This window comes from Microtus ochrogaster, unplaced genomic scaffold, assembly GCF_000317375.1.
Source record: "Microtus ochrogaster isolate Prairie Vole_2 unplaced genomic scaffold, MicOch1.0 UNK99, whole genome shotgun sequence".
Classification (NCBI taxonomy): domain Eukaryota; kingdom Metazoa; phylum Chordata; class Mammalia; order Rodentia; family Cricetidae; genus Microtus; species Microtus ochrogaster.
The window spans coordinates 682,604-694,887 of NW_004949197.1; the positions used below are offsets into that span (position 1 = coordinate 682,604).

Genomic DNA, 12,284 nt, shown 5'->3' on the forward strand with positions numbered 1-12,284 from the left:
ATTAAAGGCGTGCGCCACCATCGCCCGGCTTGAAGGGTTCTCTTTTACAGGGACATTTTTTCTTTGCTCTCCATTCTAGGCACCTCATCCTACATTCCCAGGACCTCCAACATTAAAGATTTGAGAGAGGCCAGACATAATGTCAAAAGCCTTAATCCCAGCACTCAGAAGAGGTAGGCGTATCTCTGAGAATTTAAGACTAGCCTGGTCTATACAGAGTTCCAAGACAGCCAGGAATACACAGACCCTGTCTTTAAAAAAACAAAAAACAAAAAACTAGGGTAGTGGTGGAAAGATGGCTTGGTGGTTAAGAGAGCCTGGGTTCAATTCCCAGCACGTACACAGTGGCTCACAACTGTCACTAACTCCACTTCCAGGGTATCCATTGCCATCTTTTGGCCTCTTCAGGTATCAGGCATGCACACAGTGCATAGACAAACATGCAGACAAACTCCTACACACATAAAACAAAACAGAAAGAGGCCTTGAGAGAAAGCACCCTGATTTTAACAAGACACTGTCAACAACAGATGACTGAGCAAGGGGGAAGCACATACAATACCAGAACTCACCCATAACCAGTAGGAAAAATCTTAAGCTACTGGGGCTTCTAATGCAGAAAGAACTGCTTGTATTAAGAAAAAAGAAGCTGGGTTGTGGTGGCTCACCATTTTGATTTGATCCCAGCACTTAGGAGGCAGAGGCAGGTGGATCTGGTCTACAAAGCAAGTTCCAGGACCACTAGGGCTGTTACATAGAAATGCTGCCTCAAAAAACCAAAATAAATGAAAAAAAAAAAAAAAAAGAGAGAGAGAGAAAACAAGCAAACAAGCTAGGAGTGGTGATGCACTCTGGAGGGAGCAGCAGATAGATCTGAGAGTTCAAGGTCAGCTTGCTCTATACAGTGAGTTCCAGATCAGCCAGGCATACATAGTGAGACTCTACCAAAAAGATGATGGGGCAGGAGAGATGGCACAGTGGCTCAGACTGCCTTACCAGAGTTCAGTTCCTAGCACCAATGCTGGACAGCTCACATCCCCTGCAACTCTAGCTAAGCAGGGTGTGTGTGTGGGGGGGGGTTGTTAGGGGGCTTGAAGCCACTGCTCTCAGAGGGCAAACACACAAACACTCAGAATGAAATAAATCAAAAAAAAAAAAAAGAATGAAATAAATCAGGCAGAGTACAGTGGTGCTCACCTTTAATCCTAGCACTGGAGACACAGAGGCCAAACAGACCTGTGAATTCGAGGACAGCCTGGTCCACACATTAAGTTCTAGAACAGCCAGGGCTATCTTGTGAGACTTGTTTCAAAGATAAATAAAAACTGTCTCCTTATATCAATCTCAAAAACAAATAAGACACGAAGCTCTGTCATGGTGGTGCACATTTATAGTCTTAGCCCTTGAAAGGGAGTTTAAAGCATGCCTCACTTACGTGGGATCCTGTCTCAGAGAAACTCAAAGAGAAACCAAAGAAAAATCAAGTCAGGCGGTGGTGTTACACACCTTTAATCCTAGCACGTGGGAGGCAGAGGCAGGCGCGGATCTCTGTGAGTTCGAGGCCAGCCTAGTCTACAGAGCAAGTTCTACACAGAGAAACTCTGTCTCAAAAAGAAAAAAAAAGAAATAAAGAAAGAAAAAAGAAAAAGGAAGGAAGGAAGGAAGAAAAAAAGAGAGAAAAATCAAAACATACAACGACAACAAAAATTTGGCCTAGGACAAAGAATCCTCTTTCCTTTAGAGAACTAAAGCCATCGGAAGCTTGTGTTTCACAATGGTCATGCTGGAAGCCAGCCTGCAGGGTTTGGGCAGGCTACTCACAGCCCTAGCAGAGCAGTCCAGACCTCGCACGCTACCCCCAATGCTAACAGTAGTTCTCTCAATAATTCTGTCATTTCCCTTTAAAAATGTTTAACCACGGAACTATTAAGTGCTTGAGTGACACAGGCAGACAGACACACCATGGCTTTGGTGTCAGAGAACAAATGAAGGAATTGATTCTGTCTTTCCAACATGTGGGACGGGAGTGGTTATCAGGCCTGGTGGTCAAGTGCTTTACCTGCTGAGCCATCTTGCTGGCTCCCACTTGCCCCTTTCTATCAGTAGGAAGTCCTACTTGCCTACAGGTCCACCAATTATTCAGACAGGAAGACCTTAAAAAATAACACTCAAACCTCCGAAAAGGACTGAGTTGCCAAATAGAAAACAACGAATAGTCTTAGCTTTTTGTCTCAGCAGAAACTTATTCTGTTCTCTAGGTCTGCTTATTTTATTACGTACTTTTTGGTTAGTTTCAAACTTACAGAGACACATCTGCCTCTGCTTCCAGAATGATGTAAATAAAGTAACTGCCAACATGCCTAGCTTATAAAATTTGTTTTTAAAGATTGCTTTTATGTCCGAGTATGCCATTGTGTGCAGGTACCCAAGAAGATCAGAAGAGGGCGTAGGATCCCCTGGACCTGGAGGTAAAGGCAATTGTAAGGCCACCCTGTGTAGGTGCTGGGAACCAAACTCAGGTCTTCTACAAGAGTAGTTCCTGCCCTTAACGGATTCACCATCTCTCCAGAGTCAATTTACTGTTTTTTTAATGTATTAACCTTTACTACTTTTAATTTAGAAAGTTATGCCGGGGCTGGTGAAAAAGTCCAGCAAGTAGAAGCCCTTTCTGCCAAGCCTGATGATCTGCGTTTGCAGGAGAAAAAAAAAAATGAACACGTATAAACTGTCCTGACATCCAGAGTGCTGTGACACATACACACACACTAAAGTACTGATGTGTCACCTCAACACTTTCCTGGAAATACTAATGATTTCCTTACTGCTGCTAGTTTGCTTTTGTTTTTGGCTCCTAAGACTCTGCTCTAGGTTTTACAAGAATCCATTCCTAAATCATGTGAAAAAATAAGCTGGGTGTGGTGGGTCACGCTTGTAATCCAAGCATCACACATCATCAGTCCAAAAAATATAAACTGTCAGATTCTATCCACGTCTTCAGAATCACGATGTGATCCAGCACCCAGGTAATAACGCCCCAGAGTCTGGGCAGCTGTGAGAACGGGCAGACGCTGAGAAGACACTGAGAAGATGCCTCACTGCTTCAGATTCCACACCCTACTCATCCTCCCCAAAAGTACTGACAAGAGGCACAGGAATTACTGTGCGGCTCTAGCTCAGAGCCACAACTGGTTTCCTGGGCTAGCAGGCTCAGATTCTAAGAACCAGAAATGTCATAGATCCCTTCTCAATTACACTGACCACACTTCTGTCCTTGAAGCCTGTCCATTTACGCCCTGACTTCATATTCACCTGCTCCCAATTTAAAGGCAGGTAAAAACAAAGAGACTTATCTCACAATTAACACAAGGTAACCTCCACTTGGTCAAGGAAGGTAAATACAGAGATCAGAGCCCTGCCTTCAAAAGTTTCAGGTGTTAAGCATAATTTCATAGGAGAAAAATGATTGTTGAAATTAACTGTGGACTAGGGTTTATAGGGGGCATGCTGCAAGTCACTGTTAATGTAAAACTGCACTCATCTTTTCAACTTTCCAAACATCCTCATCTAGAGAAGGAATTCTCACTGGTACAAAATTCCCTTCAGGGTGGATGAGGAGGATGGTACAAGCCTCTAACTCCAGCACCTGGGACAGACTTAATGGGAGGCAAGTGGATCCCTGAATCAAGGCCCATCTTGTCTACATAGCAAGTTTCAGAACAGCTAGGTTAAGAGAAACCCTGTCTCAAAAAAAAACAAACAAACAAACAAAAAAAAACCACAACAACAACAAAACAAAAAACCTAAACCAAAGGAAGAAAAAGAGCCCTGGACCAGACTGGGATACAGGATGAGATTCTGTCTTAGCCCTTTTAGAAGGGGCTAACTAAGCATGCTGACTTCAAAAGCCTCCAGGTGAACCTGTGGTTCTATTCAATTCCTAGCCTAACTACAGACCCAGACACCCGTGAAACACCAGGACAAAAACCCAGGTCAAGTATGGATAGGTATAAACTACACACCTCCTGGCCAAGATCTATTTATCTGTCTACATAGACTGGGGGCAGGGGGATAAAAATAATTTTTCCCTTCTAATTTTTTTTTTTTTTTTTTTTTTTTTTTTTTTTTTTTGGTTCTTTTCGAGACAGGGTTTCTCTGTGGTTTTGGAGCCTGTCCTGGAACTAGCTCTTATAGACCAGGCTGGCCTCGAACTCACAGAGATCCACCTGCCTCTGCCTCCCGAGTGCTGGGATTAAAGGCATGCGCCACCACTGCCAGGCCCGCTTCTAATTGTTTTTAATTTTTTCCCTTAACACGTAGTCCCCAGCTGGTCTGAAACTTTTGGGATGTGAGCTCTTCCTACATTCCTGTCTCAGCTTCTCCAGTCCTGCAATCACAACCGTACATTAGTAAGGTAATTCCAGCACATGCACACATGGGCACACACACTCTGGAGAGTTATAAACCTTGGGTCTAACGGTCTGAGCACTGGCTCAATGGAATGGAGCGCCGCCCGCGGAGCCCGAGGTCACCGGTTCGAGTCACAGGTAAGTGAGTTTGTACTGTGTTTTGTGTGTCGGTGTCTGAGTGTCTCTGTGCCTGTACTGTCTGTGTGCCGTGTGAGTGCCGTGTGCTTGCATAATTAATCAGAAAAAAAAAGTTTGGATGCTGGAGAGATGGCTCAGTGGTTAAGAGCACTGGCTGCTGCTCTTCCAGAGATCCTGAGTTCAATTCCCAGCAACCACATGGTGGCTGACAACCATCTGTAATGAGATCTGGCGCCCTCCTCTGGCGTGCGGGCATACATGGAAGCAGAATGTTGTATACTTAATAAATAAATCTTTAAAAAAATAAAATAAACCTTGGGTCTTACACACTCAAAGCAAACACTCTGTCTTTGAGCTCTATCTCCTTATTTTTACTTTTCAGGGTTTCTCTGTGTAGCCCTGGCTGTCCTGGAACTCGCTCTGTAGACCAGGTTAGACTTGAGCTCACAGAGATCCGCCTGCCTCCCCAGCGCTGCTGGAATTAAAATGCGTACACCACCACTGCCTGGCTTACCTTCTTAATAAAGCCTCTTTTAATATTAAAAAGTAAATATTTATTACCAATGACTAATCAAACTGGGTGCTAATTTAGAAATTAGCTTAGGTAGATAAGAGCGATGCTGATATAATAAGGATCCTCAAAATTCCAGTTATACTGCAGACTCTCAAAATTCTACTCCTTAATTTTGTTAGGCTTTTACAGTTTTATGTTTCTGTTTGTGGTTTTGTTTTATTGTTAACTGTTCTCTTTCCATGTGTGTCTGTTTGTACACATTCATGCTGTGTGTCAGAGTGACTTCAGGTGTCTTCCTCTACTGCCCTTCACCGTATTAACTTTTACAGTCTCTCATTCAAATCTGTTTCTGCCGGCTGACTGGCAGAGTTCCCATCTTGTGCCCAATCTTCCTCCATCCCAGCACTATGAGGGTTATAGGCACATGTAAGATAGGCTATTGTTACACCGTGTACTCTGTGACACATCTAAATAGCCAACAGCTACAGCAGGGACTTATGGACAGAGAGCTGGTGGTGTTGCCAGCAAGATGGGCAAAGCAGAGTAAAGGTAGCCAATCCACATAAAGGAATGTAGAAGCCGGGCGGTGGTGGCGCACGCCTGTAATCCCAGCACTCGGGAGGCAGAGGCAGGCGGATCTCTGTGAGTTCGAGACCAGCCTGGTCTACAAGAGCTAGTTCCAGGACAGGCTCCAAAGCTACAGAGAAACCCTGTCTCGAAAAAACCAAAAAAAAAAAAAAAAAAAAAAAAAAAAAAAAAAAAAAAAAAAAAAAAAAAAAGGAATGTAGATTACAAAAGATGGGCTCATTTAAGTTAAGAGCTAGTGGGACAAGCCTAAGCCATAGGCTAAGCTTTAATTAATAACCTTTGCATCATCTGTTTTTGTGAGCTGGCAGCTCCCCAGAAAAGTCTGTCTGCAAGGTAGGGATATGAACTCAGGTCCTTATGTTTGCCAAGAGCAAAGCACTTACCCTTTGAGTTCAAGTTTAATGGAACTCACTCTGTATGCAGCCCAGGTTGACCTTGAATTTGGTTTTTCTGTTTTGTTTTTTATATTTTTTGAGACAGGGTTTCTTTGTGTAACAGTCCTAGCTGTCCTGGAACTCAATTTGTAGACCAGGCTGGTCTCGAACTCAGAGATCTGCCTGCCTCTGCCTCCCAAATGCTGAAATTAAAGGCGTGCCACACTGCTTGGCGACCTTGAATTTGCGATGGTTCCACCACCTAAGCTCCCAGGATCTGCTTCTGGGCTTTGTTCATTTTCCCTGTAGCTTTGGTGCCTGTCCTGGAACTAGCTCTTGTAGACCAGGCTGGCCTCGAACTCCCAGAGATCCGCCTGCCTCTGCCTCCTGAGTGCTGGGATTAAAGGCGTGCGCCACCACCACCCGGCTGGGCTTTGCTCATTTTAAGAGTACTTCCCTTACCCCTTTTCTTGGAGGCAGGGTGTCCTGTAGCTCAGTATGTAGCTTCTGTCTCCACTCCCCAAATGCTGGGAAGACAGGTAAGCACTGCCACACCCAATGCAAGGCAAGTACTTCATCAACTAAGTCCAAAAGACTTCCAAGGTTTCCAGAATGGCAGCACAGTCATCCCCAAAACATTCTGAGATTTCCTAGGGCCCTAACAGACACGATAAACTCAAAAGGTAAATTCAGAGACTTTTTCAAGTTAAGTTGTGTTAAGGCTATCTAGTCTGGGTGAGCAGCTCTGAAATGATCTAATTATAGGTCCGCTATTCTGCCAAAACACTGTCTAAAGCTTGCTTCATTTCCCAAGAGGATTCCTTACCCAGTTCCCTGGCAGCAGGTGTAGCAACAGACAAGGCAGACAAGTATCTACCAAGTAAGAAGTCTCCACCTTGTTTCTGGGTGCTTGCTCAGAAAAACCCCAAGATAAATTCTACAGGTTCTGTGGCACACCTGGCAACTATGAATTACACAGATCAAGTCAAAACCATTCTGCCTTTTTTCTTTTCTCCAGGTATACTCAGCTTCAAGCTGTCTATGGAAGAGAGAAACCCTAAGTTCTTTACACAAGTCAAGGTCGTTAGTGGGACTGTCCCCACTTGGAGTTGGGGGCTGAATCTCTGCTAAAAGCGCCGAGCTACACGGAGCCCAAAGCAGAGATAATCTGTAATTAGAGTTATTACTTGGACTTGAATTTCTGGATTCAAAAAAAAAGCAAAAATGTCCAAGCCAGGGTGTAAGAGGAAGTACTCTTGGTTAGGGGAGACTTAAGACTAGCAGGAAAACCCGCACAAGTGAGGAGTACAATTGGTCATGTGACCTTGGTTGGTGTTACTCCGCTTGCCGGTCTTCATTTATTGGCCTGCAGCTTGGGGGAACAACCTTTCTGGTTCTTGCTCGAGTCATCAGTGATATTCTATCAGCAGGTTTAACAAATGCCCCACCCTATCCTAGCTCCTCCTGTGAACAGTTAAGACTCCCAAGGACAAAGAGGTGCTGGGGGCTCTACCCTGACAAAACTGACCCGGCCGGGTCACTCAAAGGCCTCAATTACAATGAGAAACGGAACAGGTTCTGACAGGACTCTCCCTACAAAGCAGAGCCCAAATTAGCCCCGGCTCCAGCACAGTCGTTCACCCCCACTCCTCCTCCAAACAATTCTATCCCCCAACTCCGGCTGCACGCCACACCTCTACTCTCGGGCCCTTCGGCCAGAACCGGCATCCCTGACTTGCACCTTGGATGTGACAGTCAGACCGGGCCCGGGCGGCCGGGGATCGCAGGCCGGCGCCGGAAGGAAGGGCAGCGCGGCACATGGCCTAGCCGCTCCGGAACGGCTGGCGGCCGGCCAAGGCCGGGTCCCTTTAAGGCGCGGAGGGATGCGCTCCGGGGCGGGAGGGAGGCTCGGTGCCGGAGGGCCTGCGGTCGCCTCGGCCCCACCCCGCGACGACGCGCTTCCCTCCCTGAGCGGCTCACCTTGGCTCCCCAGAGCCGGGCTGCAGCAGTGAGGAGAGCCATGGCGGGCGAACTCCGGGACCTGGCGGGAAGGAACGCGGGGAGAGAGCGAGCTGCAACTCTGACGGGAACGGCCGCCGCTGCAACGGAGACCGCGCCAACCGGCGGACAAGGTTGAAAGGAGGCGGCTGCGGGAGAGGGTGGACGAACCGGCAGAGGCGCCCAGCCCAGGGTCCTCAGCGAGGCCCCGCCCCCCGGCCGAAACCCGATCCCGCCCCTCGCCGGGGAGTCCCCGCGGGCTCGGCCATTGGCCCGAGGTGGAAAGGGGGCGGGACTTGAGCCACTGACAGATGTTCTGGCGGGGAGGATTGGACCGTGCGGATTAGGCTAATTAAGAGTGGGTGGAGAGGGGCCCGTAGGTGTCTTAGGATGTGCCTGAGAACTCAGTTAACTTCCTTCTTTGGCTTTTCCCTTTGCCCTTAACACATTTCGGATTCTCCGGAGAATGCGAAAGATACCGCTCCAGCACGCGACTTTTGAAGGTCACAGCACACAGCAACTGACCAGTGCATATCCCTCACCCGCTTGGCACGCCTCTTAAAGAATGTCTTTGGCTAATGGCTTCATGGCCATGGAGGTGACATCGTGGGGAAAGCAGGCTATGATGCCAAAGTTGGCTACTCGATGAAGATCATTTGAGAACAGCAGAAAATCTGGTATTGTAGATACGACCCCACTATGTGGAGAAGAGCAGAAACAGGGGCCTGAATATTTAGTGCTGTTTGTGAACTGTAGGGAATCTAAGTCTTACAAGGCCCTCTTAATGAGAAGGCGCCTGCATCTTTCAGTCTTTGGGTCCTGGATATTATTACTCTGTCATTCTTCACACAACCCCATAGAGCCAGCTCACCTCACATTCAGCCACAGGCTGCAGATCTGCCTTCCTTCCAAGAGCAGGCATTAGACACTCCCTGTTTTTGTCACATCATCCGCAGTATTTCCAAAGGGCTTTAGGACACTTCTCCTACTTGGCTCTCATACCCTCTGCTCCTCCAGAAACCATTGCACTAAATGACACAAGAATTGAAAATAATCTTACACATCACTCTTAAGCTCCCTGGGTAGAACACCTCAGAACTTTAGTACCTTCCTAAGCCTATCTTTGTAATTGGCCTAAGGGTGGAGGGAAACTGACCCAATGATCAGGACACCTTATCTACAAACCCCAAGCTCCAAGTGAACGATCCTTTTATCTTCCCACACGGCGGTAACAAAGTGCAGAGGGCTCAGCACCCATGAAGCCAATAGTCCTTGTTTATGGAGGATGTAGTTTGTGGCTGAGGCTTGGAAAAGGAGAAAGAAAACCCTCATTTCCCCAAATTCTCTCACAGGCAAATTGAGACCTGCCCAGCCGTTCTGGAAATCAGATAGTTCTTAAGAGAGAGGAGCCACACCCTGGAGAAGCAACCCCCAGCTAGTGCCCCAGGAACTTCAAAGCTTCACTGATCAATATTTGCTCCCAATTTAGCATCTCACATAGAGTTTCCTCATAACCCCAGAATAGTCTGACCTGGCTGATTCCCCCTAGTTAATAATCCACAGAGACCAGCTAGCAGATCAGAGGACTGAACTCCAGTGCCCTAAGAAAAAGAGCTTTCCCCATCAGGTGAGACTACGGGAGGGACAATTATTGGGTGGCCACAATGGTAGCTGGAGTTTTAATAACTGCAGAGAGAATCTGGGGACAGTAGTGCTTTAATTCCCTTGGTGTAGGGTCCTGGATTTTAACATCCAGATTTTTTTTTTATTTGAAGTTGTTCATCCTGATAGTTATTATTATAAAGTAAATATGAAAGCCTAAAGTTGAAAGGGACCACTTGGAACCTCCCAAAAGCTGAGTCTGTGTTATCAGTCTCTGTTTCTGGAATTAAAAGTGTAGATTCTAAGCTGGTTGGTGGTGGTGCACAGCTTTAATCCCAGCACTCAGGAGGCAGAGGATAACCGAGTGTTAGGCCAGCTTGGTCTACAGAGTGAGTTCTAGGACAGCCAAGGTTACCCAGAGAAACCCTGTCTTGGGAGGCAAAAAGTGGCTTCTAACATGTTATACTAATCCTCAAACACTAAGCCACACCCCTAGCCTATGGTCTCTTTCTGAACATAGGTGGGAAAGTTAAGGCTTCCATGAATATAATAAGTAAATTCTAGGCCCAAATATAACCAAGTGAGTGAGAACAAGAAGAGACTGTAAAGAAGGCCCAGACTTGACCTCATTGTGACCTTGGGAGGATTTAAGACGCAAAGGGACAATGGTGCCCCCTGGTGGTCCAAAACAAATAGAAGCAAAATCCCCAAATAGGCCCCAAATCCCCTTAATCCCTTAACATTGTCTCCTATAGGTAAAATAAACTTCCTTACTTGGTAGACAATAGCTTGCTGTCTCTGTGTGTGTACGTGAACATGGGTATGGTTCCGTGAGTCTTACACACGCTAAGCCATGAGCTATACCAAAGTCCTGTTTTTGAAATTTTGAGAAACCAGGAGTTGTGGCACGTGTATATAATCCCAACATTTTGGAAGTGGAGGCCGGAAGATCTGGAGTTCGGTCGGGGTCATCATTGGTCACACAGTAAGTTCAAGGACAGCCTGGAGTATGTGAGACCCTGTCTAAAAGAAAAATTAAATTTACTTTGAGGCAAAGGCTCACTAAATTGCCCAGGTTGGCCTAGAACTTCTGATCCTCCTATCTTGACCACTGGAATAGCTAGGACTGCCATGCCCAGCTGACAAAAGGTGTACTTCGTGCTTACTACATCAAGTTACTATCTAGCTATAATACATGAGTCATCGTAATTAATCCCCACAACTGGAAAATATGTAGTAATAACTTTAAAGAAGAGGAAACTCAGATAAAATATCTTGCCAAGGGCCATTGCACATAATTGGCCTAGAATTCAGACTCAAGTCAATCTCATTCTAGGGCCAATGTCTGCCAGGCTTTACCAGGGACTCAGGAGGTGTTGGGACCAAAGCCAAGACATCCTGCACACAAGGCAGGAATCTTACCAGAGCCACACCCTGGCCCCAGGTGATGCCTTGCTATAAAGATACTTTGAGAGATAAGAAGTATGCAGTTTCACCCACCTGTAAAACCTTTGCACACCCATCACTGATATATATAAAGAACTATGTAGTCTCACCCACCTGTAAAACCTTTGCACACCCATCACTGATATATATAACCGGAGACACCCACCCTAGTACACATACAAGATTATTTTTAAAAAAAAAAAAAAAAAAAAAAAAAAAAGAAACCTAGCAGCTGAAATGACCAAGGTAAACAAGATGGATGCCGTCTTCCTTGCAGTGGCAGGGATCAAACACAAGGTTTCAGGAACACTAGGCAAGTGTCCTACATGTGAACTACAACCTGTTTTGGTGGAGAAATGGTGGGTTTTGTTGTTGTTTCTTTTCTCTTTTTTCTTTGAGATAGGGTTTCTCAGTAGCTATGGAGCCAGCCCCGGAACTCACTCTGTAGACCAGGCTGGCCTAGAACTCACAGAGATCCACCTGCCTCCGCCGCCTGAGTGCTGGGATTAAAGGCATGCGCCACTACCGCCCAGCTGAGAAACAGGGTCTTATACTATTGATCAGGCTGGCTTCAAATTCCTAGGCTCAAGCAATCCTTCTACCTCAGCCTCCCGAACGGGTGACAACTGCGTGTACTGCTCTACCCGGCTCTACAACAGGCTGCTGCTTTTAGACAATTTGGCCTTGAACTCATGAATCTTCACATCCTCAAAATGGGCATCTGGAAAAACAGGATGTAATGCTTTTCTAGTAGTGATTACCAGCACTCAGAACACATGCATTCGATCCTGGAGGTCATTTTTCAAACACATTTTAGAAGTTTTCCTTTTACACAACTATTAGAGATCGTATGGAAACTCTTCATAAAGGGGGGTGTAGCAGAAAGGTCATTGGTTTAGGTGATCAGGGGTGGTGGAGTCTTCTGCACTGACTAGCAAGACCATTAACCTTGCAAAGTTTGCTTCTTCATCTATATAATAGAATAAATGACACAAGGCAGAGGGAATGCCTTGAATCCCAGCACTTTAGAGGCAGAGAGGCAAGCAGATCTTTGAGTTCAAGACCAGCCTGATCTACATCCAAGATAGCCAGGGTTACATAAAAAGACCCTATCTCAAAAATAAAAACAAAAAATAATATATAGCAGGGTATGGAGGTGCATATCTGTAACCCCAGCACTTGTGGCTGGCGCAGGAAGATTGTGAGAGACCAGCCAGG

General features: G+C 46.1%; 1 protein-coding gene across 1 annotated transcript in view; it reads right to left on the reverse strand.

Annotated features, from left to right (window-relative positions):
• Cs (citrate synthase) overlaps positions 1 to 8,361 on the reverse strand; it is a 24,358-nt gene extending 15,997 nt beyond the window's left edge. Inside the window, exon 1 of the mRNA XM_005371194.3 lies at positions 8,001 to 8,361. Coding sequence (XP_005371251.1) covers positions 8,001 to 8,042 — 42 coding nt within the window. The 5' untranslated portion in view covers positions 8,043 to 8,361. The remainder of the gene's footprint in view (positions 1 to 8,000) is intronic.
• Positions 8,362 to 12,284: the final 3,923 nt, after the last annotated feature.